Raw genomic sequence first — 27519 nt, forward strand, 5'->3', positions numbered from 1 at the left:
TTTAAAAATAGATTCATAATATTGACATTCACAAAGATATACCAGAATCAATAGAATATTCCAAACCTTCATCTTAGTTTAAACGATGATAAAGAGATAAACATTTATTAACTCTCAAAACGACCAGTCTACCTTCTGATACATGACACCACCTACGAATGATCTGTTCTCACCTCCACCACTACCCCACCCCCAATCAAATCTGAATCAGATCAAGTCTCTAGATCTAACCACCAGTGGACAGGAAATACAGGGGACAGAGGAACATGCTAATTAACACAACTAGGACATAATCAGAAAAATCCAAAATGTGAAGCATTCTATAAGACAACCAATCCAGTTCAACAAAAAAACTGCAAGGAAATAAAAATGAGAGAACAGTAACCTACAGTTTAAAATAGGCTTAAGAAACATGTCAACTAAATACAATGTCCAAACCTTGTTTGTGTTCCGATTCAATGGAATCAACTATAAAAAAAATTGAGACATTCAGGGACATCTGAACACTCAACAGCTAACCAATATTAACAAACTATTAACATTTTGTTTAGGTGTGGTAAGTGGTATTGTGATTATGTTTAAAAAAGAATGCTCAGCTTTTAGAGTCATATTAAAAGAAATGAAAAAACAAGTCTGAAAAAAACGAAGCCTAACAGTTTATTCACAGAATAGTGATGGCATTACATATAAATGGTAAAAAAAAAAAAAAAAAAAGTTAAATTATTATAATAAAATACTGCCTACTTTGGTTACACAGGAGAACATTATAGTATGGTCCTATTTCTGTAAAATTATGTATAAACATATATAATAAGACTTCTGGTGAACTTAACTCTTTCTGTTACACCTTTCTTTGGTTTGTTTTTTTAAAATAATGATCATGAATATTTTAATAATCAGAATAAGAGTGGGATTTTGGGGGTGGGAGTGGTAGGGCTCAGAATTTATCTGCCTCTCCAAAATACTTGCTTAATCTAAAATGTTTTGGATTAGACAGGCACTAGCCAAACTGACACATCTATTTTTAAAAAGTGGTTTGATTCTCTATCTAAAGTACAGTAATAAGAGACACAGAATAGAGACTTTTTACCATGTACTCTGTGACTCCCAGAAAGACACAGAACTAGGGGAAAGCTACCCAAGGCCAGACGGATGAAGGAAGGCAAGTGGATGATGGTAACTTACCTGGAAGTGAGCGCACAGATGACCTTGCTCCACTGCTCCACCACTGCCGGGTGGTGCCTCCAGTTAGCCACCATCTCCTTGGCTGTTTTCCAGTAAGGAGGTGTTGGGAAGCACCGAGTACAAGCTAGTAACCAAACCTCAAAGAGAACACCAATCAACTTCTCTGCTAGATTCTCAGCAATGCCACCTTACCAACAAAAAGAAAACATCTTTGGCATACTTATTTGTAGAGCAGAATCTTTAATTCACTGACTTGGGAGAACTGGTCAAAAAATTAAAATAACTGCAATGTTAAGTTTCGACTTTCAAATAACCACTTAACAGTGAGAACAAAAAACTATTCTTAGAAGCTCCCATGAAGGAAATCATGGATACATCAACCCATTATCACTTTGAAAGTTTTCAAGTGGCCCTGCTCGATTCGTATTGAAGATCTTAATCTTCCAGCAGTGGGACAAGGAGTACAGAGGGAAGAAGGGAAAGGATGAGTGTCTATAATGAACGACTGCTATAAGTCAGTTTCTGTGCACACAGCTCATACACATTAATTCTGCAGGATAGGTGTTTATAGTATCTCTTACCAATTATCGATTATACCCATTTTGAAGATGAGAAAACAGGTTCAGGAAATTTAAGTAACTTGCCCAAGTTCACACAGCCAATAAGTAAAGGAATCAGAACAAATACCCAAGACTTTTTACCTCTAAACTTTGCTATAAAATGCTTCAGGTGTTTGAAAGCTACCCTTCAAGGGAGAGGGAGACAAAGAAGGGAGCCGAAGGACTGGTGCTGGGCAGGACAGAGCCTCAACCATGAAAACAGAGCTGCTCCTCTGTTCCAAGCCCTGGAACTAGGAAGAACAGCAGTGGTCTGTACTCTGCATAGCTCCAAAGGCAAACTTGGGATGAGAAGGAAAAGTTCTAAGGATTCCTATTTCAAATGTGCAAAAATGAAGTTTCAACAATAATAAGCCCCAGAAGTGGATGGATTGCCTGCCTCATGGTGCTGAAATCCCTGGCATGGGGAGTGTGTAGCAGAGAGACACACTATCTGTGTCTGGCCAGCTATCATCAATACCAGAGAGGGCATTCCTATCATGGGGTCCCTTGCAACACTAAAATTCTAGTTTTTTTTTAAGATATCTTCCGGGACACTGCATTTGTGTGAGAGCACAAGCACACTCACATGTGTTAGTAAAGAGACTGCACAGATGAATAAGCAACAAGGGAACTTGGATCTAGAATATCAACTTATTGTCTGTGTATACTGTGCATACAAAGCAGGATGTCTAAAATACACTCTAAAATCTTATAAAATTTGGAGGCTTTTTAATGGCTAGGCAATGAATGACATACTGTCATACTTCCAAATAGAACACTTTAAGATTCTGTAGGGTTCATTTGCTAAACAAAATATCTTCTAGCTATCAAGTTTTCAGAGTCTACCTGGATAACTACTTTGTAATCAGGTACATTAGTTGTTTCGTATATAGGCTCTATCCTAATATACTGAACAAGCTACTGTTACTGTCATTATCAAACATGCATTAATTCACTGAGTCCCTCCCTATATTAGCAAAATCATCACTGAAGGTAACATAACTTTGCATTGTGCCTTTGAGGGTTTTCCATTCTAAGAACTGTTCATCTTGGTTTGTCAACTGTAGTGCCAAAATTTAAATCCCCACAGAGTCTACTACTCATTGAGACTAAAAGTAAACAGCATTTGGAGCTCAGAAATAAATTAGAAAAAAAATTAACAAACCTGGAACGGTTGGTGGTGCTAGAAGTATGTCATTAATCTGCAGAAGAAACAACAGTAAGACTTCCCAGGTTTCTCGGGCCATAATGGATGACTCACGGGCCAGTTTCTGAATGGCTCTCAGGACCTGTAAGCATAGTCGGATCTGACTGGAGCCCTGTTCCTGTCTGAAGAAGACAGACAGACATCACTGACAAGCCTTGAGGAGAGAATGCAACAGTTAAGGACAGGCGACTTTTGGATACAGCAAGCAATGATCCAATGATACTCCCTAACAGCATCAGCAGACAGAATTAGGTGCACCCTCTTCAGTTCAAAGCTACTTCCTCGTCATACAGTTTGGCCCTCTGGGATCTCAGCCTACCACTCTTAAAGAGCTTGAAGAGCTCCTGGGGAGATAGAGGATAATACAAAATAAACTTCACCTCTAGATTTTCTAAGTCTGAAATGTGCCTGGCACATACAACAGATACACAATAGGTTTCTGCTGAATGAATGAGCAAATACCCACAGCCACTTCTGCTGCTCACACAGCAGAATGGCCTTTGTATTCTTTTTAAAAAATTTAAACATACATTTACAAGAATCCTGCACGTGATTTCATAGTGCTCACAGTCCCTCTGAAGCTAATGTCTGCTAGAGAAGAGCCTATAGAACAGAATATCCTAACAGGTCCCCAAAACTGACGAGATATAGAGGCAATTGCCTCAGAAATGAGCACCTGCTACTGCTGCTCTACAAAAAAAAAAGGCAACATAACCCAAGATGGGGGCTCCAAAGGTACCCCAAGATACTCCCAAAGAACAGTTTTATAACGCTTTTTAGTCCACAGGACCATTTTTCTCCAACAGAATTAGATCAATATATCAGGTCCAAGCTCCAGCCCTTATCCCCACTGTCCAAAGTGGATCACCGTGAGAATTTCAAGAATCGTAGTAAACCCACTGCATCAGCAAATGCTGAACTGCCCTCTGGAGTTCCCATGTGAAACCCAAGACAAGTAACTAATACTACTGAAATAAATCTTGAGGCCAAGTTTCTATATATTATGACTCATGTTACAAATTCATAAAACATGTCTGAATCAGAGTAGGGAATCGCAGAGCTGCCTCAAGAAATCCAGAAAATGAAGTGAGTGCCCTTAGAACTCCCATTACAACCTTAGAATAAAGATTCCCAGATTCTGGGCCATGACCCAGAAAACCAGAAACTTACACTGGAGTTGCCAAAAAATGACAACCTTAAGTTTTCCCTAAAGAAGTCAGATCTAAAGTAAAATGATGAGACATTCACTTAGGCAAAGCCAAGAGTCCCCAAGAGCAGGAAGATGTCCCATGTTCAGTTTGATCTGAATCCAGTCCATGGGAAGCCATGAGGCCCAAGTTTGTGTCTGTTGCTCTGGCTACTAAAGAAGAGTAAGAAATACATAACAGCCCCAAACCTCATGTAGCCATGTAAGAGGAAACCCAGAATAAGAAAAATACCACTAGCAGTCCTGGGGGTGACACTCTTGCAAGATAGCAATGACACTAGAAGCCTTCCAAATGGTAACCCAGGCCTACCCACCCTTTCTAGGTACTACCTGCCCAGTGGCAGAAAAAGAAACATCTGCTCCTTAGGTACTGTAGCCTCACTCAGACAGCCTAAATTTAAGAGCAGTGTCCAAGTTTCTACAGCTAAGAGAAACAAGGTAATCTTTACTGAAAAATAAACAGAAAGGTCTAAACACCAAAGATGTTCCTTTCCCCTTAATATTTTCAAAAGCAACTTGTGAACTTCAGAAAACTGTTCTAGAACATGGGGTGGTGAACTATGTATGGCCAATGGGTCAAATCTGGCCTGCTATCTGTTTTTGTAAATAAAGTTTTATTGGAACACAACCATGCTCATTTATTTATATATCATCTATGGCTGCTTCTCTACACCAGCAGAGTTGAATAGTTGTGACAGACACCGTATGGCCCACAAAGGCTAAAATATTTGCTATATGATTCTTCACAAAAAGTTTGCCGACCACTGCTTTAGAAGAACATCACATTTTCTAAAGAAGTTTATTTGAGCAATGAAAACACTAAATAATTTTAAACGATGGGTCACTCTTCACTCAATTATGCAAAAAAAAAAAACCCAAAAAACTGATAGGCAAAAGAGGAAGGTTACATCCACTCTGACTTAATCTCTAGCAAAGTAGTAGAGGCTGTTTCCTCTATTCTGAGTGTTAGTTTTCATAAAAACAACTCATTAAGTAAACTTGACGACAATTTTGTGAACTATCTGAATCAAAAAAAAAAATGAAACTTCCAGTAATAGGAGATGAGATCACAACTCCCAATATTTAGCACTGAAAATATTCAGCTCCCTAAGACATTACTGGCCATGAGAACTCTAATACTCAGTTCAGCACCCACTCAGAAGTATGCACACACACACACTTTTGAGAAAATAAGCTAATTACCAAACAGTAAGATGAACAATTTATAAGGTAGTCATGTTTCTCAAAAGAGAAAAGCCAAAGCAAAATCCTAATTAACTCAAATGCCATTGATTTTTCTCATCAATACAAACTAACTGAGCACTGAGAGTTGGTAAGAGTACAAAGAGGAAAGAAACACAGTGACTGTACTATCCATGAGACTGTCCCACGCACTAAGAAAAAGCCTAGTAAATTAGTCTCCTAAATGGGATGACAAGAAAGCATTAGAAGTATTATATTATTTTAGAAGAACCTGCTTAGCCACAAACAATATGCCACTTACTTCCCATCATTTCCTGTTATAATTCTATTTGAAATCAATAAATATAAGCAACCAGCATTTTATTCACCCTAATGTAATACCAGTACTGCTCTAGGTACTGTGGAAGTCCAAACTACATATAACCTAGTTCCTACCCTCAAGTTGGTTAGATGGGGAAATGAGACATACACATTTTAAAAGATAAGCAATAAAACTGGAGAGATACAAGAAGTACACAGGAAGTACCCTACAGGGTCAAAGAAGGTGTGATCACTATGGGCCTGGATGATCAGGTAAGGCTGAATTTAAGATGAACCATCAAGAGAGAGATGTGGACAACTAGGACAGGGAGAGGAGGATGAGGATGGCAAAAGAGTAGATAATGATGGGGAAGATCTTTTAGGAGTCTTGGGAGAATGTTTAATTTATGAGTCTGACCAAAGAGCAGGGCTCACGCAGAATTAGCAGCAGCTAACCTGGTTAGGGGCCAGATTACAGCAGGCATTTCACACAAGATAAGGAGTTTACAGGCATACCTCATTGTATTGCACTTCATTCCGTTGCACTTCACAGATATTGCAGTTGTTTTACAAATTGAAGACTTGTGGCAATCCTGCACTGACTGAGCAAGTCTATTGGCACCATTTTTCCAACTGCATTTGCTCACTTTGTGTCTCTGTGCCACATTTGGATAATTCTCGCAATATTTTCATTATTATATCTGTTATGGTGATCTATGATCAGTGATCTTTGATGTTACTATTGTAATTGTTTTGGGGCACTACAAACCATGCCCATGTAAGACAGCGAACTTAACTGATAAATGTTGTGTGTGTTCTGACTGCTCCACCAACCGGCCATTTTCCTGCTCTCTCCCTCTCCTCAGGCCTCCCTATTCCCTGAGAGATAGCAATATTAAAATTAGGCCATTTAATAACCCTACAATGGCCTCTAAGTGTTCAAGTGAAAGGAGAATCATATGTCTCTCACTTTAAATCAAAAGCTAGAAACAACAAGGACCTACCTTATAGCACAGGGAACCATATTCAGTACCCTGTAATAACCTACAATGGAAAAGAATCTGAAAAAGAATATACATATGTATGTGTGTGTTTATATATGTATGTGTGTGTGTGTGTGTATATATATATATATATATATATATATATATATATATATATATATACAAAAAACTGAATCACTTTGCTGTACACCAGAATCTAACACAACATTGTAAAAAGGTAGAAATGATTAAGCTTAGTGAGGAAGGCAAGTCAAAAGCCAAGACAGGCTGGAAGCTAGACCTCTTGCACCAATTAGCCAAATTGTGAATGCAAAGGAACAGTTCTTGAAGGAAATCAAAAGTGCTACTCCAGTGAACACACAAATGATAAGAAGAGAAACAGGCTTACTACTGATATGAAGAAAGTTTTAGTGTCTGGATAGAAGATCAAACCAGCCACAACATTGCGTTAAGCCAAAGCCTAACCCAGAGCAGGCCCCTAACTCTATTCAGTTCTATGAAGGCTGAGAGCACTGAGGAAGCTGCAGAAGGAAAGTTTGAAGCCAGGAGAGGTTGGTTCATGAAGTTTAAGGAAATGTCTCTATTAAAAAAAAAAAAAACAAAACGTGCAAGATGAAGCGGCAATTGCTAATGTAAAAGCTGTAGCAAGTTATCCAGAAGATCTAGCCAAGATAAAGTGGCCACACTAAACAACAGATTTTCAATGGAGACAAAACAGCCTACAGCCTTCTATTGGAAGAAGATGCCATCTAGGACTTTCATAGCTATAGAGAAGTCAACTCCTGGCTTCAAAGCTTCAAAGGTCAGGCTGACTCTCTTGTTAGGGGCTAATGCAGCTGGTGACTTCAAGTTGAAGCCAATGCTCATTCACCATTCTGAAAATCCTAGGGCCCCTAAGAATTATGCTAAATCTACTCTGCCTGTGCCATATAAATGAAACAATAAAGCCTGGATGCCAGCACATCTGTTTACAACATTTTAAGCCCACTGCTGAGACCTACAGTGGCTCAGAAAAAAAGATGCCTTTCAAAATATTACTGCTCATTAACAATGTACCTGGGTCATCCAAGAGATCTAATGGATGTGGACAAAGAATGTCACCTGCCATTTCAGTAAACAAACAATATTGTGGCCATAGCCATCAGCTGCTGCAGCTGCCCCCCCACCCCCATGGTGCACCCTGAGGGGACTTCAGGACAGAGGGAAACAAAATAGTGGCCCTAGATAGTTAAGATGCATACCAAAGGAATAATTTCAATGAGCCCAAACACTTGCACCTTCCCATACACAGAAAGGCACTAAAATCATTAACTTGAGATGTCTGTTTTTTGATTAGCAGTAATCTTTTGATGTTCCACTACACAGTTTTGTTTTTTTGTTTTTTTCCCAGCAAAAGTCCTATACATCCTCGCTCCTCCCTTACCTCTTTGGAACAGCCCCTCAGAGCTGAGAAACAGTATCCGGGCTATAGTCTTCAGTATGTCCGCCGAATAAAACATAATTCTCAACTTTTAGACTGTGCAGTTTTTTCAGTCAACACTGAGATGTACAACAAGATTAATGTTTGCCTGCTAACCCAAAATCCATTCTGCTGCCCACGGATCAAGGAGCAATTTCAACTTTCAAGTTTTATTATTTAAGAAATACATTTCTTAAGATTATAGCTGCCACAGATAGCAATTCCTCTGATGGATCTGGGCAAAGGAAATTGAAAACCCTCTGGAAAGGATTCACCATTCTAAATGGCATTAGGAATATTTATGTCATGGGAAGAGATCAAAACATCAATATTAATAAGAGTCTGGAAGAAGCTGACTTCAACCCTCACGGATGACTTTGAGGGGCTCAAGACTTCAGTGGTGGAAGTAAATGCAGATGTGGTATAAATAATAAGAGAACTAAAATTAGAAGTGGAGCCCGAAGACGTGACTGAATTGCTGCTATCTCATAATAAAACTTTAATGGAAGAGGAGTTGCTTCTTATGGATGAGCAGAGAAAGTGGTCTCCTGAGATGGAATCTACTCCTGGTGAAGATGCTGTGAAAATTATTGAAATGACAACAAAGAATTTAGAATATTACATAAACTTAGTTGATAAAGCAGCAGCAGGGTCTGAGAGGATTAACTCCAATTTTGAAAGAACTACTGTAAGTAAAATGCTATCAAACAACATTGCACGCTACAGACAAATGGTTCATGAACTGAAGAGTCAATGAATGTGGCAGACTTCACTGCTGTCTTATTTTAACACATCGCCACAGCCACCCAAGCTTCAGCAACCACCACCCTGATCAGTCAGCAGCCATCGCATTGAGGAAGGACCCTCCACCAGCAAAAAGATTTCAGTTCACTAAAGGCTCAGATGGTTAGCATTTTTCAGCAATGCTAGTATTTTTTAATCAAGATATGTAATTGTTTTTTTAGACATAATGCTATTGCATATTTACAGACTACAGTATAGTATAAAAACTTTTACGCACTGGGAAACCAAAAAATTCATGTGACTTGCTTTATTTCAATGATCGCTTTATTGCGGTGGTCTGCAACCAAACCTGCAATATCTTGAGGTATGTTTGTACAACTGATCCTATAGACCAGAGCTCTTAAAGGAGATTCCTCTTTTTTAATTCAGATTTTCCAAAGTAATCTTCCTTCTAAATTTAAAAAGTTAAAATCTACAGGGCTGGTTTTTGGATGATTCAAAGTCCTCATCATCTGACAGACCAAAAGCCCTAATCAGAACTTTTCCAAAAGGAGGGAAGCCCACTTGCCCCTTCCACAGACATAAAAAACAGCTGAAAACAGATTTTTCTCAAAGGAAATCCCTACAAATAGGTAGGCAACTAATGCTTTCTTCTCCATTATTTTCTGTATTTCCAAAATCCTTTATACTGACATATAATTCTTTTAGAATGGGAAAAAAATGTTTTAGGCACAAGTAAGGCAATCTTACATTACAATATTTAAGGTCTCTGCTGCAGAGATAGGGGAAAAACTCAGTAACAAACTGTCAAAAGTATTCTTTTGGCCTACTACAAATGTGCCTATAATTTCAAATCTGCTTACTTCAATGTCTTCATTTTCTCATAAGAAAGATTCATTTTAAGGTAGATGGCTTAGTCGCCTTTAGCTTAAGTGGAGAAAAGAATTACGTTAGGCAAAAGTATGTTTTTTTTTGACTGGAAGGGAAAGGGGTCACAGTATTTTAACGTCTAATAGCTATCAGATCTTAGAAGCAAAGCCAAAAGCCGTTAAAATGAACACACACTTGTTAAAGAGTCCTAGTAAACATTATATAAGCCCATCTCTCTCATTCATATTAACACACTCTTTAACTGAACAAGTAATGAAAGTTACTGTTCAAAGGTCTAACAATGAAATTAGTTCCTATAATATAAAAAAGTAATATTGATGAGTAGTTTATTATGATCCTGATAACAGGCCAGATAGACTAGTATAGCTTACCTTGGTACAAAAAGATTCTGCAGGTGTTTTAGTATACTTTGAACATATAGATTAGGCTCTTTAATAACTGGCAATGGAATAGAATCTTTCGGCAACACTAAAGCCATAATCCAGTCAGTATATACATCAACACAATATTTTACAGTCTCTCCGTCCAATGGAAGGGTCAGTCCATAGCAAATTACTTCCATGGTCCATTTTACCTAAACAAAAGAAAATATACATATAGAATTATTATACATTCCTATCTGTATATCAGTAGACAGATATAAAATGTTAACCTCTTTTATTGTCAAAAACCTCTCAACTGAAGTATATTCATCTCAACATACATCAGATTAATTCTACAGAATGTACTTTCCATGTATAAGACATACTCAGACAACGTTTCCTAAGCAAAAGATTTAAGAAGAGGGCTTCCCTGGTGGCGCAGTGGTTGGGAATCCACTGGTGGTTGAGAGGCCGCAACAGTGAGAGGCCTGCGCACCGCGATGAGGAGTGGCCCCCGCTCGCCGCAACTGGAGAAAGCCCTTGTACAGAAACGAAGACTCAACACAGCCAAAAATAAATAAATAAATAAATTTATAAAAAAAAAAAAAAAAAAAGATTTAAGAAGAAAATAAATTACTTATTTCTAATTATTAAGCCTATGCTGGCTTTCACCCCTTAAACATTATTATTGTTTGCTCTGTAAAATAAAAAGTAAGTACAGGTCATCTTGATTTTCCATAGAGGTTGGAGGCACAGAAATAGAAAATTTTAGATATTTTTCTCCACTTAATTTGCATGCGGGTATGTGTGTCATTTAGGAAATCACTTACATAAATTTAATTATATTCCATTTCCAGATTACGCAACTTTAACAAACAACAGGAAGGAAGATGAACTGCCCAACTCTTATTTTGTGACTATTTTCATTGGCAAAGAAAACAATATTTTAAATGGAAGGGCAAGAACAAACACAGGTCAGAAGGGACTGAAGGTGGGTAAGATCTTAAAAAGGCACTTAGCTGCACTAAACGAGTTCCAGCCTCCTGACCTGTCTGAATCATAGGGGCCGAGAGAAGTTGCCTAAGAGACTGCTGAACCACTGCTTGCAGTCATGAACGAATAAGGCACAATGAGAAAGGGGAAATGGCCTAATTTGCAAAAGAGGATGAAACTATATTCCAGATAATGTAGACTGGAAAGTTTAAGTGAATTCCAGACAAAACTCCGGGACAAATTACTAAGCAGATGATCAGTGAGCACTTATGAAAGGGAAGCAGGGTCACTGAGAACCAGCCTGCTCAAAAAGAGCAAGTCATGCCAGACAAGCTTCATTCCTTTATTAAGAGGGTTACTATGGGGGCTTCCCTGGTGGCGCAGTGGTTGAGAGTCTGCCTGCTAATGCAGGGGACACGGGTTCGAGCCCTGGCCTGGGAGGATCCCACATGCCGCGGAGCGACTGGGCCCGTGAGCCACAACTGCTGAGCCTGCGCGTCTGGAGCCTGTGCTCCGCAACAAGAGAGGTCGCGATGGTGAGAGGCCCGCGCGCTACGATGAGGAGTGGCCCCCACTCGCCGCAACTGGAGAAAGCCCTCGCATAGAAATGAAGACCCAGCACAGCCAAAAATAAAAAAATAAATAATTTAAAAAAAAAAACGCAAAATGAGTGGAAAAAAGAAATATTTAAAAAATAAAAAATAAAAAAAAGAGGGTTACTATGAAAGCAGCTGACAAATGTAGAAACCTGGCACTGATTTAAAACCAGTCTCTGAGGTACTTTCATAAATATTATCTAAACATCAAAATAACCGGTGTGAAAGGGTAAACTATCCTCATTTTATTTTTATATTTTATTTTTATTTTCTGGCCACACTGCATGGCTCGTGGGATCTTAGTCCCCCAACTAGGGATCAAACGTGTACCCCCTGCAGTGGAAACGTGGAGTCTTAACCACTGGACTGCCAGGGAAGTCCCCATCCTCATTTCATACATAAGAAAACTGAAGTTTAGCAAATTAAGCAATTTGGCCCATGGCACTCGTTTGAAAATGCTGGAGCTGAAAACTTGATCCCTGGTCTTCCAACTAGAAATCTAAAGCTATTCTCACCATGCCATTAACAGCCTTCTCTGGCAAAGGCGGATCTGGGCTTTAACAAGAAATTTGGTCCTTGTGGACAAGATGGAAAGATACAGTCCAGAAGGAGGTAGAATGGTTGGATTTGTAACTGGTCAAAATAACATGGGAGAATAGCAGTGGATTACTGTACCAAGATCATTTTGGAAGAAGATGCCCAATGGCATGCCAAAGGCTCTGCCAAGATTTTAACTTAGAGAAAAACAGATTACATGCTGACCATTTGTAGATATCACAAAGCTAAAAAAAAAAAACAAAACTAACTTGTTAAATAGAAATTCAGGATTCAAAAAGATTATAACAGCTTTGGGCTTCCCTGGTGGCGCAGTGGTTAAGAATCTGCCTGCCAATGCAGGGGACACGGGTTCAAGCCCTGGTCCCGGAAGATCCCACATGCCGTGGAGCAATTACGTGCGCCACAACTACTGAGCCTGTGCTCTACAGCCTGCGAGCCACAACTACTGAAGCCCGTGTGCCACAACTACTGAAGCCCGTGTGCCACAACTACTGAAGCCCGTGTGCCTAGAACCCGTGCTCCGCAACAAGAGGAGCCACCCCAATGAGAAGCCCGTGCACCGCAATGAAGAGTAGCCCCTGCTCGCCGCAACTAGAGAAAGCCCGTGCGCAGCAACAAAGACCCAATGCAGCCAAACATAAATAAATAAAAAGTAATAATTTTAAAAAAAGATTATAACAGCTTAAAACTAAAGCTGAATCTAACAAGATAAATACATGTACTGAAATTTTTAACCTCAGAACTACAAAGGCTAAGGGTAGAAAATACATAACAACAATATAATATAATAGAAAGTAACATATAACAGCAATAAATGTTAAAAGTGACTATAAAAACACAGTGAAGCTGTTACAAATGAGGTGGGAAGGGGTATGGAGGGGGTGGGATTTAGCTGAACAAGAGAAAGAATTTTAAAAGAGGTTGCAAGTCCCTAATTATCACAAGAAAGACCAAGGAGAAGATATCTTTGGTAATATCTTCACACAATAGTTCAATTGTATAATTCGAGAGGACACTGGATTCAAGACCTATTCTCTCATATCCTTTTGAGGGTAGAAAAGGAGAAAAAACAAGGGCTGCACTGAGCACCTTTATCTACTCACATGCCATCTCTTCCCAGGAGAGGGCAGCAAGGAATTACAGACACACCAAGAAGAGAGTGCGCCAGGACAAGCGCTGGTCCTCGGGGTAAGTCTCTGCCAGGGCACTCTGGGAACAAAATGCTCCTCAGTATGAGGGGCTTCCCCTTCGGCAACCCCGGCTCTTTGGCCTACAGAGGGTAAATAAAATGCTTCCTGAGCTATAAACCTTAGTCTCCTATCTAGAGTTGTCTTATATCTAGATTAAGTCTAATCTCTCCTTCACAAGAAATCAAAATGTAAGTGAAAAACGGTGTGGGGGGCGGGGGCGGTGTCTGAGAAATAGGTAAACTCAAAGCCTAAAGGTTGTATGAATGTCCTCAAGCACAGGGGACAAGTTCTAATCCCGATCTTAGCCAGACCTCATACTAGCAAGCTCTGTATCACTCCATTCTCAGGGCCCCTTCATGACTCCCCACTGGCAACTTAACTTCAGCCCCGTCCCCTGAACCCAAGAACAGAGGACCAGCTCTAGGCCAAGCCACTCCAAAAGCTCCTCATCTTTAGAAACAGCAAACACAACCCCCATTCCAAACACGTGGGCTCACAGCCATACAGACTTAGCTGCTCTGTAGCACTCTTAAACCTAGAAGTTAGACAAGGGTAGACTGGGATGGAGACAGCGGGAGAGCCTCAAGCGCAGCGCACATGTGTAGCTTGAAGACAACACAAGATAAGCCTTCAGTCAGAGGCTATCTAGAGGTAGGAATGAAGACCTTCCAAACACAACCTCTGAATGGAAATCTGAGCCTAAGACTTAGGGAAAGGGACCTGACAGGCAAGTCTCTGTCTCAGCTCACAGCTCAAGTGGAGAACTGGGTCCGGCTAGCAGGAAGTCCCAACAGCACAATGGTACAACCTATTCCTCATAACTCCCACAGACTCTGGGCCCCAACCCTCAACCCAAATACAGTCAAATTAAGACGTCACACTACACTGAGCAGAAATCCACTTAAAAAGACAATGTTAAACAAATTATTCTGTAACAAACTTATATTTTCACAGAGTAGAATGAAATGAGAAAACACTTACTTCTTTGTCAGTTTTCAACAAACTCTCACTACCAGCCGCTGAAAGGGTACCTAAGGCCTGCCCGAGAGGATGAACCACCGCATTGGCCACCTCTCGCCCAACGCTCTCTGGATAGCTGTGTAGCACACTGGTGTGGCCCTGATCATTCTGAATCACCAAATGCAGCGACCTCCACTCAGAGTACATCGTGCCGCTAAAGGACTATCCAAATGGCACCTGAAAAGACAAAAGAGAATTACAAGTCAAACTATATTGCTGCAAACTAATAAAACTTAGTAAAATACATATTTACCCTACATAGCAAGATAAAGAAGTTGTAAATATATTGCCTCGAGAAGACTGAGGAAAAAAAACATTTAAATGTCTTGAGAATGTCCTAAATAGCCTCTTAGTGAGATCAGGTAGGAAAGGCAGACCCTGGGAAGCAGCTGTCTGAGTACCTCCCCAAAAGAGCCCTCAGAAGCCCAGAGTAGAGCTGGGGCAGATGGCCACCGTGCAAGGGGATAAAATAATCAAATTTGGTACACTCACAGCATGAGGGAACCTTCTACATTCCATGTTCCAGGATAGAAAAAGATACAAGAAGGGTATGCTCTAAGTAAGAAAGGGAGACAAAGGAAAGGGTTTACTCTAGGCCCCAGATTTTTCAGTCAACAGTTTCCAAGCACCTATTACTTGCTAGAAACATACCCCTGCAATTTCCCACCAATGCCCTCAAATCAGACATAAAATTCTTTGAGAATATTTCATTCTCTACAGCAGTGGCATACATTCTTCTGGTAATGGAACCCCTGGAAGTCAATGTCCTTCAGAAAACATATAAAGACCTGCCACTTACTGAGCATTTACTACATACTACTCATGAAATCACATAACAACTCTATGAAAATTAAGTAATGCTATCCCTAATTCACAGATGAAAAAACTGAGGCATAGAGAGGTCTGCTGCTTCCCTGAGGCTTCAGAACTATAACATGGTAGAGGTGGGTTTTCAGTCCACATCTGTTGGGCTCCAGGGACCATGCTCTTAACCACAGCATGTACTGCCCCTCCCTAACCTATATATTCTCCATGACATGTCCTACTTTTCCCTATGCTGTATATTCTCCATGTAAAGATATCTAAGTCTACCATACAAATGAAAAACTTTAGCCACAGAAAACATATCTATATGAATGCAATGTAAGTATTACAATCATAAATGCCATACCCATGAGGAGAATCAAGGATGGTTAGTCCTTTCCAATTAATTTCTATTAACTTTCATTTTCTACTTGCTCTGAAATCTGTTTGCCCAGCCAGCAGAGTTTAAGGATACACTTAAGCTTTAAAAAGTTCTATCCCTTAAACTAGCTTTTCTTCAAACTGGTAGCTTTGTTTAATTTTATCTTACAAAACCTCATTCCAGATCAGTAAGTATCAGTGTTTTTCAAGAGGATATGGTCCTCCTCTGAACCAAGAGGCCCTGAAAATGGGAAGGCAGAAAGGATGAACCAGAATCAAACAAGGTACCTACAATGTGAAGGATGGGTGGATGCGACTGACTGCTAAAGTTCCCTCAATTTCCTTAGGATTTATAAGGAACCCCCCTAAGGATATCCTGATGTTCCCCCCGCCCCTGGCACAACCGCCCTAAAATAAGCACTCTCAAACACGGAAGGGGAAATTTGTGGCCCTGAACCAAGATGGTGGAGTAAAAGGACGTGCTCTCACTCCCTCTTGTGAGAACACCAGAATGACAACTAGCTGCTGGACACTCATCAACACAAAGACACTGGAACTCACCAAAAAAGATACCCCACATCCAAAGACAAAGAAGCCACAATGAGATGGTAGGAGGGGCACAATCACAGTAAAATCAAATTCCATAACTGGTGGGTGGGTGACTCACAGACTGGCGAACACTTATACCACAGAAGTCCACCCACTGGAGTGAAGGTTCTGAGCCCCACGTCAGGCTTCCCAACCTGGGGGTCCGGCAATGGGAGGAGGAATTCCTAGAGAATCAGACTTTGAAGGCTAGTGGGATTTGATTGCAGGACTTCGACAGGACTGGGGGAAACAGAGACTCCACTCTTGGAGGGCACACACAAAGTAGTGTGCACATTGGGACCCAGGGGAAGGAGCAGTGACCCCAGTGGAGACTGAACCAGACCTACCTGCTAATGTCGGAGGGTCTCCTGCAGAGGCGGGGGGTGGCTGTGGCTCACCGTGGGGACAAGGACACTGGCAGCAGAAGTTCTGGGAAGTACTCCTTGGCTTGAGCCCTCCCAGAGTCCACCATTAGCCCCACCAAAGAGCCCAGGTAGGCTCCAGTGTTAGGTTGCCTCAGGCCAAACAACCACAGGGAGGGAATCCAGCCCCACCCATCAGCAGTCAAGCAGATAAAAGTTTTAGTGAGCTCTGCCCACCACAGCAACAATCAGCTCTACCCACCACCAGTCCCTCCCAACAGGAAACTTGCACAAGTCTATTAGATAGCCTCCTCCACCAGAGGGCAGACAGCAGAAGCAAGAAGAACTACAATCCTGCAGCCTGTGGAACAAAAACCACATTCACAGAACGATGGACAAGACGAAAAGGCAGAGGGCTATGTATCAGATGAAGGAACAAGATAAAACCCCAGAAAAACAACTAAATGAAGTGGAGATAGGCAACCTTCCAGAAAAAGAATTCAGAATAATGATAGTGAAGATGATCCAGGACCTCAGAAAAAGAATGGAGGCAAAGATCGAGAAGATGCAAGAAATGATTAACAAAGACCTAGAAGAATTAAAGAACAAACAAACAGAGATGACCAATACAATAACTGAAATGAAAGCTACACTAGAAGGAATCAATAGCAGAATAACTGAGGCAGAAGAACGGATAAGTGACCTGGAAGACAGAATGGTGGAATTCACTGCAGCGGAACAGACTAAAGAAAAAAGAATGAAAAGAAATGAAGACAGCCTAAGAGACCTCTGGGACAACATTAAATGCAACAACATTCGCATTATAGGGGTCCCAGAAGGAGAAGAGAGAGAGAAAGGACCAGAGAAAATATTTGAAGAGATTATAGTCAAAAACTTTTCTAACATGGGAAAGGAAACCACCCAAGTCCTGGAAGCGCAGAGAGTCCCATACAGGATAAACCCAAGGAGAAACACACCAAGACACACAGTAATCAAAGTGGCAAAAATTAAAGACAAAGAAAAATTATTGAAAGCAGCAAGGGAAAAACGACAAATAACATACAACAGAACTCCCATAAGGTTAACAGCTGATTCCTCAGCAGAAACTCTACAAGCCAGAGGGGAGTGGCATGATATACTTAAAGTGATGAAAGGAAAGAACCTACAACCAAGATTACTCTACCCAGCAAGGATCTCATTCAGATTCCATGGAGAAATCAAAAGCTTTACAGACAAGCAAAAGCTAAGAGAATTCAGCACCACCAAACCAGCTCTACAACAAATGCTAAAGGAACTTCTCTAAGTGGGAAACACAAGAGAAGAAAAGGACCTACAAAAACAAACCCAAAACAATTAAGAAAACGGTCATAGGAACATACATATCGATAATTACCTTAAACGTGAACGGATTAAATGCTCCAACCAAAAGACACAGGCTTGCGGAATGGATACAAAAACAAGACCCATATATATGCTGTCTACAAGAGACCCACTTCAGACCTAGGGACATATATAAACTGAACGTGAGGGGATGGAAAAAGATATTCCATGCAAATGGAAATCAAAAGAAAGCTGGAGTAGCAATACTCATATCAGATAAAATAGACTTTAAAATAATGTTACAAGAGACAAGGAAGGACACTACATAATGATGAAGGCATCAATCCAAGAAGAAAATATAACAATTATAAATATATATGCACCCAACATAGGAGCACCTCAATACATAAGGCAACTGCTAACAGCTATACAAGAGAAAACAGACAGTAACACAATAATAGTGGGGGACTTTAACACCTCACTTACACCAATGGACAGATCATCCAAAATGAAAAAAAAAAAGGAAACAGAAGCTTTAAATGACACAATAGACCAGATAGATTTAATTGATATTTATAGGACATTCCATCCAAAAACAGCAGATTACACGTTCTTCTCAAGTGCGCACAGAACATTCTCCAGGATAGATCACGTCTTGGGTCACAAATCAAGCCTCAGTAAATTTAAGAAAATCGAAATCATATCAAGCATCTTTTCTGACCACAACGCTATGAGATTAGAAATCAAATACAGGGGAAAAAATGTAAAAAACACAAACACATGGAGGTTAAACAATACGTTACTAAAAAAACCAAGAGATCACTGAAGAAATCAAAGAGGAAATAAAAAAATACCTAGAGACAAATGCCAATGAACACACGACAATCCAAAACCTATGGGATGCAGCAAAAGCAGTTCTAAGAGGGAAGTTTATAGCTATACAAGCCTACCTCAAGACACAAGAAAAATCTCAAATAAACAATCTAACCTTACACCTAAAGGAACTACAGAAAGAAGAACAAACAAAACACAAAGTCAGCAGAAGGAAAGAAATCATAAAGATCAGAGCAGAAATAAATGAAATAGAAACAAAGGAGACAATAGCAAAGATCAATAAAACTAAAAGCTGGTTCCTTGAGAAGATAAACAAAATTGATAAGCCATTAGCCAGACTCATCAAGAAAAAGAGGGAGAGGACTCAAATCAATAAAATCAGAAATGAAAAAGGAGAAGTTACAACAGACACTGCAGAAATACAAAGCATCCTAAGAGACTACTACAAGCAACTCTATGCCAATGAAATGGACAACCTGGGAGAAATGGACAAATTCTTAGAAAGATGTAACCTTCCAAGACTGAACCAGGAAGAAATAGAAAATATGAACAGACCAATCACTAGTAATGAAATTGAAACTGTGATTAAAACTCTTCCAACAAACTGAAGTCCAGGACCAGATGGCTTCACAGGTGAATTCTATCAAACATTTAGAGAAGAGCTAACACCCATCCTTCTCAAACTCTTCCAAAAAATTGCAGAGGAAGGAACACTCCCAAACTCATTCTATGAGGCCACCATCACCCTGATACCAAAACCAGACAAAGATACTACAAAAAAAAGAAAATTACAGACCAATATCACTGATGAATAGAGATGCAAAAATCCTCAACAAAATACTAGCAGACAGAATCCAACAACACATTAAAAGGATCACACACCATGATCAAGTGGGATTTATCCCAGGGATGCAAGGATTCTTCAATATACACAAAGCAAGCAATGTGATACACCATATTAACAAATTGAAGAAGAAAAACCATCATCTCAATAGATGCAGCAAAAGCTTTTGACAAAATTCAACACCCATTTATGATAAAAACTCTCCAGAAAGTGGGCATAGAGGGAACCTACCTCAACATAATAAAGGCCATATACGACAAACCCACAGCAAACATCATTCTCAATGGTGAAAAACTGAAAGCATTTCCTCTAAGATCAGGAACGAGACAAGGATGTCCACTCTCACCACTATTATTCAACATAGTTTTGGAAGTCCTAGCCATGGCAATCAGAGAAGAAAAAGAAATAAAAGGAATACAAATTGGAAAGGAAGAAGTAAAACTGTCACTCTTTGCAAATGACATGATACTATACATAGAGAATCCTAAAGATGCCACCAGAAAACTACTAGAGCTAATCAATGAATCTGGTAAAGTTGCAGGATACAAAATTAATGCACAGAAATCTCTTGCATTCCTATACACTAATGATGAAAAATCTGAAAGAGAAATTAAGGAAACACTCCCATTTACCATTGCAACAAAAAGAATAAAATACCTAGGAATAAACCTACCTAGGGAGACAAAAGACCGGTACGCAGAAAACTATAAGACACTGATGAAAGAAATTAAAGATGATACCAACAGATGGAGAGATATACCATGTTCTTGGATTGGAAGAATCAATATTGTGAAAATGACTATACTACTCAAAGCAATCTACAGATTCAATGCAATCCCTATCAAATTACCAATGGCATTTTTTATGGAACTAGAACAAAAAATCTTAAAATTTGTATGGAGACACAAAAGACCCCGAATAGCCAAAGCAGTCTTGAGGGAAAAAAACGGAGCTGGAGGAATCAGACTCCCTGACTTCAGACTGTACTACAAAGCTACAGTCATCAAGACAATACAGTACTGGCACAAAAACAGAAACATAGATCAATGGAACAAGATAGAAAGCCCAGAGATAAACCCACGCACCTATGGTCAACTAATCTATGACAAAGGAGGCAAGGATATACAATGGAGAAAAGACAGTCTCTTCAATAAGTGGTGCTGGGAAAACTGGACAGCTACATGTAAAAGAATGAAATTAGAACACTCCCTAACACCATACACAAAAATAAACTCAAAATGGATTAGAGACCTAAATGTAAGACTGGACACTATAAAACTCTTAGAGGAAAACTTAGGAAGAACACTCTTTGACATAAATCACAGCAAGATCTTTTTTGATCCACCTCCTAATGGAAATAAAAACAAAAATAAACAAATGGGACCTAATGAAGCTTAAAAGCTTTTGCACAGCAAAGGAAACCATAAACAAGACGAAAAGACAACCCTCAGAATGGGAGAAAATATTTGCAAACGAATCAACGGACAAAGGATTAATCTCCAAAATATATAAACAGCTCATGCAGCTCAATATTAAAGAAACAAACAACCCAATCCAAAAATGGGCAGAAGACCTAAATAGACATTTCTCCAAAGAAGATATACAGATGGCCAAGAAGCACATGAAAAGCTGCTCAACATCACTAATTATTAGAGAAATGCAAATCAAAACTACAATGAGGTATCACCTCACACCAGTTAGAATGGGCATCATCAGAAAATCTACAAACAACAAATGCTGGAGAGGGTGTGGAGAAAAGGGAACCCTCTTGCACTGCTGGTGGGAATGTAAATTGATACAGCCACTATGGAGAACAATATGGAGCTTCCTTAAAAAACTAAAAGTAGAATTACCATATGACCCAGCAATCCCACTACTGGGCATATACCCAGAGAAAACCGTAATTCAAAAAGACACATGCACCCCAATGTTCATTGCAGCACTATTTACAATAGCCAGGTCATGGAAGCAACCTAAATGCCCATCGACAGGTGAATGGATAAAGAAGATGTGGTACATATATACAATGGAATATTACTCAGCCATAAAAAGGAACGAAATTGGGTCATTTGTTGAGACGTGGATGGATCTAGAGACTGTCATACAGAGTGAAGTAAGTCAGAAAGAGAAAAACAAATATCGTATATTAACGCATATATGTGGAACCTAGAAAAATGGGACAGATGAACTGGTTTGCAGGGCAGAAATTGAGACACAGGTGTAGAGAACAAACGTATGGACACCAAGGCAGGAAAGCCATGGGGGTGGTGGGGGGGGTGGTGTGATGAATTGGGCGATTGGGAATGACATGTATACACTGATGTGTATAAAACTGATGACTAATAAGAATTTTTTAAAAAATGGAAGGGTAAAAAGGGGAGACTCTGATAGGTTGCCATTCTCATCAGAGGATAACTTATACCCACACAACATTTTTTCTCACCTTTTTTTAATAAACATATATATAAATGCACACTCACACACATATACATATAGTATATAGTATAATATATATACACACACTATAATCTCTTCAATAAATGCACAAGAACATTATACTACAAGGTTTTTTGTTTTTAGTGTGATTTTTTACCCTTTATATTTGTCTTCATTCCCTATCCAAATAACTCACTTCCCTGAATAGATAATCCATTTAACCAACCTAACACTTCCTTGTGTATTTTGCTCCACCCTAACTCAATCATATTAAAATAATTTATATACACACATAGCTAGGGACTATATACTCTTCTACATCTTTTTTCCACTCACCAGTACCTTATGAATATCCTTCCAATAAGATTCTTTTTAATGGCTGTGTAATATTCCATGATATGATACAATTTATTCAGTCTCCCAATGATTTACATTTACTTCATTTCCCATATTTTGTCACCAGGAAATAATGATGCAATAAATATGCTTGTTTATATATCCTTTAGTAGTGGCCTTTTAATTTCTATGGAACAAGTTTCCAAGAGTGAAACCATTGGATCAAGGAGTATATATGTATTTTTAATGTTAATAGGTCTTGCCAGATAGAGTCCCAAAAAGCTGTAACAACTCCCATTTACATCAGGAATGGATGAGAGCCCTTCCCTCCTCTCACTCCCAATCTTTTGCCAAGAATCAGATTTATTTACATATTTATTTATTTGCCAATTTGGTAGGTATGAAGTGAAATTTCATTACTCTAGCCAAATATTTTTTTTTATTTTATAACTTCTAGTTTTGAGTCTGGCTTAGGTGATTTCTCCCTCCTATCCCCTGTATCAGTGTTTTTCAAACTGTGGGTCATAAAATAAATGAAATAGATAATACTTTTTAATTACATGGAACAGAATATACAATAAAGGCACCACACACAGTAAAGGTAAGCAATGTTCTGAGACTTGTTTCATTTTTTATATATGCATATGTTGTGGGTCATAATGTAAAATACATAAAATATTTACTATGCGTCTAGGTCCAGAAGTTTAAAGACATAACCCTAGAGTGTATAATGTAGTTACTAGATTTCCATGCAAGATAATTAATTCTTCACATTTAAGTTTTATATCATCTGGAATTTACTTCTACAAGTGGTATAGGAAAGATCCAATTTTATTTTCTTAGAGATGTATAGTAAGTTGTGTCAACATCATCTATTAAAAACACATCCTTGCAACTAAGCCCATGCACTGCAACTACTGAGCCCGCATGCTGCAACTACTGAAGCCCATGCACCTAGAGCCCGTGTTCCACAACAAGAGAAGCCACCGCAATGAGAAACCCGCGCACCTCAATGAAGAGTAGATCCCACTCGCCGCAACTAGAGAAAGCCCATGCACAGCAACGAAGACCCAGTGCAGCCAAAAAACAAAAAAATAAAAGCACGTCCTTTCCCACTGACCTGAAATACCAATTTTGTCATATATTAAACTCTCATTTATATAGGAATCTATTTACAAATCTGTTCAGTTCAACTATTTGTCTATTCCTATACTAATGCCATAACGATTTTTAAAAATTAATTAATTTATTTTTATTTTTGGCTGCATTGGGTCTTTGTTGCTGCGTGTGGGCTTTCTCTAGTTGTGTCGAGCGGGGACTACTCTTCGTTACGGTGCACGGGCTTCTCATTGCGGTGGCTTCTCTTGTTGCAGAGCACGGGATCTAGGCGCACGGGCTTCAGTAGTTGTGGCACGCAGGCTCAGTAGTTGTGGCTCGTGGGCTGTAGGGTGCAGCCTCAGTAGTTGTGGCACACGGGCTTGGTTGCTCTGCAGCATGTGGGATCTTCCCGGACCTGGGCTAGAACCCACGTCCCCTGCATTGGCAGATTCTTAACCACTACGCCACCAGGGAAGTCCAGCCATAATGATTTAAATTCAGTGGCTTTACAGAATGTTTTAACATCTGAAAAGGAAGCCCCCTTTACTTTGACTACTCTTTTTCAAAACTTTATCAGTTATTCTCAGGCATGTACTCTTTTATATAAAATTTAAGATGATTTTATCCAATTAAAGAAAAAAACCTTGCTAAAATTCTAATTAAAATTGCTTATCCACATTCCCAGTTTTATTTTCTACGGCCACTTTCCCACCCCATCCTCCAAGCTATGACCCAAAGTACTACTGATGATTGCTCAAAACCAACAAGTTTGTTCATACCCTATATTACTGCTCATGCTGTTCCCCACCTCTATCCACCTTACGAAGTCTTCACACTTCATAGCACAGCTCAAATGTCCTCTTTGGTAAAACTTTTTTTGACTCCTCCCATCACCCCTCTTCACCAGCTCTGAGTGCCTACAGGCTATTCATATTAAGCTTCACGTTTGGTTATTCATTAGCTTTGTAAAGATATCTTCACCACAAGTGTGTCAACCTTTTTTGAGGGGAAACCTCACTTCCTGAATCTTTGAGAAGTCCTTGGCACACAGTGAATACTGAATGTTTCAGAATGCCAAGGTTTATCAATGGGAAAAAGGAAGATGTTAGAAGATGTTCCCTTTATGCCACTGAAGGAAGTCCAAAATTTTGCATGTTGTATACATATAAAAATTGAAAATGTCCATTTGCTTTAAGCTATTTATTAGTATAAAAAAAGTAGTTGGATGGTTTTCAAATATTCAAGGAATATTTAAATAATATTTAGCGGCCATTTCGGATAATACATTGTTAGAGGGAAAAAAATGTTTTAAGAAAAAAAAAAAAAAGACAAGCTAGCTCTCAAACTCCACTGTATACATAAGAATCATTGAGGGGGGGGGGCCCCCTCTGGTTTAAAATGTAGATTTCAAAACTCCATCCCTAAAAAGCTCAATTCTGTAGGTTTGGGTTAGGGCCTGGGAATTTGCATTTTTAAGAAACAGCTACCACCCTTCCCAATTCCGAAGTAAAGACAGGAGTATCTTTCTTGAAAAAACACTATGAAAGACCAATCAAAACAGGATTAATAGCTCTTAAATTCTTCTTAAAATTTTAAAAAAGTTTTTAAATGTAAGAAATTTAAATTCTCCAAATCTATTAATGTTTAAATGATTACATGGAAGAAAATGAAATAAATGCTTTAAGAAACATGTAAGGTAGGGACTTCCCTGGTGGCCCAGTGGGTAAGACTCTGCGCTCCCAGTGCAGGGGGCCTGGTTTCAAACCCTGGTCCAGGAATCAGATCCTGCATGCATGCCGCAACTAAGAAGTCCGCATGCCGCAACTAAAGACCCCACGTGCCCTAACTAAAGATCCCACGTACTGCAACTAAGACCGAGAGAGAGAAAAAGTTGAACTAAAATATTTAACGCATGTAATAGAAAAACACAGCTGCTAAATTTCAACAAAATGCATAAAAGACAAAAAATAATAAGACAAAGATGTACCTTATAATTACAGTTGTCCCTTGGTATCCATGGGGGACTGGTTCGAGGACCCTCCGACAATACCAAAATCACAGATGCTCAAGTCCCTTATATAAAAGTATGTGGCATATAACCTATGCACATCCTCCCATATATTGTAAATCATCTCTAGATTACTTATAATACCTAATACAATGTAAATGCTATGTAAATAGTTGTAAGTACAATACAAATGCCGTGTAAATAGCTGCCTACATAGAGCAAATTCAGGTTTTTCTTTTTGGAACTTTCTGGATTTTTTTTCCCCAAGTGTCTTTGATTCATGGTTGATTGAATCTGCAAATGCAGAACCCACCAACAGAAAGGGCCAACTGCACAGGCAAATTAAACAATGAAGAGAAAATAAACATTGGAAACAAACATAAAAAAAAAAATCAAAGAAACACAAAGTAAAGTAACTAAGGCATCATTTTGTAAATATTAAACTAGCAAAATGAGTGATAAAAACTCACTCTGATTTAGGAGGTAAGGCCAACAGGACACACTCAAGAGTTTAGGGCAATGATTTTCAATTAAAAAAAAAAAAAAAAAAAAGACTACCCCCCCCAGGGTATTTTGGAAATATTAAGTGCACTTTTGGTTAACGCAACGATTGGGGCATGTTACTGGTATTTATGGTATTTATGGGCAGATCCAGGATATCTAGACATCCTGTAACACAGGTGACAGTCCTGCACAATGAATAATTTTGCTACATTTCACCTGACTTTCTAATGTCTGCCAGAAAATCATTCTGTTCTTAATTGTCTAAGGCTAAAAATCTAACTTCATTTTACTCATAAATACAAAATATTTTGTGCTATTTTAATATACACTTAATTTTCCAGTAACACAATTAACCATGCAAACCGAGGAAAGATTCAACTTTTTTATGTTTGGAACCTTAACCATACCAAGAATTGTTCACCATTTCAGAACAATCACATCACCTAAGGCCATACCTTTTGTGGTGTCTGAGTTGCTAATACCACACACTGCTGTCAGGAACACAATCACAAGAACTACATGCTACTTACTTAGCCCTTATTTCAAAATGTCAAATATAAAGTGCCATATTACTGTCTTACTTCTCAAGTTATAAGTAGACACAAGCATCTGACCACTTTGTTATGTCCTCTAGTATAGCTCTACCTGAGCATTTTTACCGAAATACCAACTTTATTAGAAGGATAGTAATTTATGGTTTTCATTTGTTATTGTTAGTTTCAAAGATTTTTTTAAAATTCTATGTGTTGGTAGGTTATATATTATCTGTTAATTTCAGGATAGTGAAGCGGTCATTAGGTCTGGGAAGGATGAAAACCTCCAGTCTAGGAAACCAAACATGGGGTGAAGTGGGTAGGGTGCACATTGGGGCAAATTAGAGAATTAAGGTTCTCTTTAAAGGACACAATCACTACTCAGCCCTAGCCAACTATTACCTTGAAGGAATGTAGACCCAGTGTTGCCTGATAATCCAGTTTTTCAAGAGACACAGAAAATCTGGACATCTCTGTGAAGTCCACTCTTTAAATGTTGGCAACTAATTCAAGTTTAAAAAAAAAAACAAAACAGGATGTAAGCTAAGAAGAACTCATCTATGGGTCAACTTACACCTCTGATCAAAGATAAAGGCATATGCTAGTTTTGGTAACTGAATTAGCATGATTCTTGTGGAGGGAAGGTAGGGAGGCATACACTATGAATGAGCCATTGCTGCCCTGAAAGTCACCCTATCCCACCTCTGCTCCAGGGTCTGGGCTTATAACCCAACTATGGAAGTCCTATAACTTCATTTTGTTTCATGTTTGTTGCTGTTAGGAAAAAAAAAAAAAAAAAAGATGAGGGCAGAGTGTAATGTCACAGATTTGGCAGGGTAAGTCCTGTTGGGTCCAGTTTTGTCAGTGGCCAGCCTAGTCTTAAACACACAAATAAGAACCTCCTCTTGCTGTTGCAGCTCAGGCTGTCCAAAGCAACCCAGAGATCTCAGAGA

The 27519-nt window shown here is 39.1% G+C and overlaps 1 protein-coding gene across 4 annotated transcripts in view; it reads right to left on the reverse strand.

The window, feature by feature from the left end:
- Window positions 1-27519, reverse strand: part of RALGAPB (Ral GTPase activating protein non-catalytic subunit beta) — a 106713-nt gene that overhangs the window by 72817 nt on the left and 6377 nt on the right. For all 4 annotated transcript variants that reach the window (XM_059896342.1, XM_059896341.1, XM_059896340.1 and 1 more), the window contains exons 2-5: window positions 14480-14695; window positions 10171-10373; window positions 2950-3113; window positions 1186-1372 (exon numbers count right to left, since the gene is read on the reverse strand). In XM_059896342.1, coding sequence (XP_059752325.1) covers window positions 1186-1372; window positions 2950-3113; window positions 10171-10373; window positions 14480-14665 — 740 coding nt within the window. In that variant the 5' untranslated portion in view covers window positions 14666-14695. The remainder of the gene's footprint in view (window positions 1-1185; window positions 1373-2949; window positions 3114-10170; window positions 10374-14479; window positions 14696-27519) is intronic.

This window comes from Balaenoptera ricei, chromosome 15 (genome assembly GCF_028023285.1).
Source record: "Balaenoptera ricei isolate mBalRic1 chromosome 15, mBalRic1.hap2, whole genome shotgun sequence".
NCBI lineage: Eukaryota > Metazoa > Chordata > Mammalia > Artiodactyla > Balaenopteridae > Balaenoptera > Balaenoptera ricei.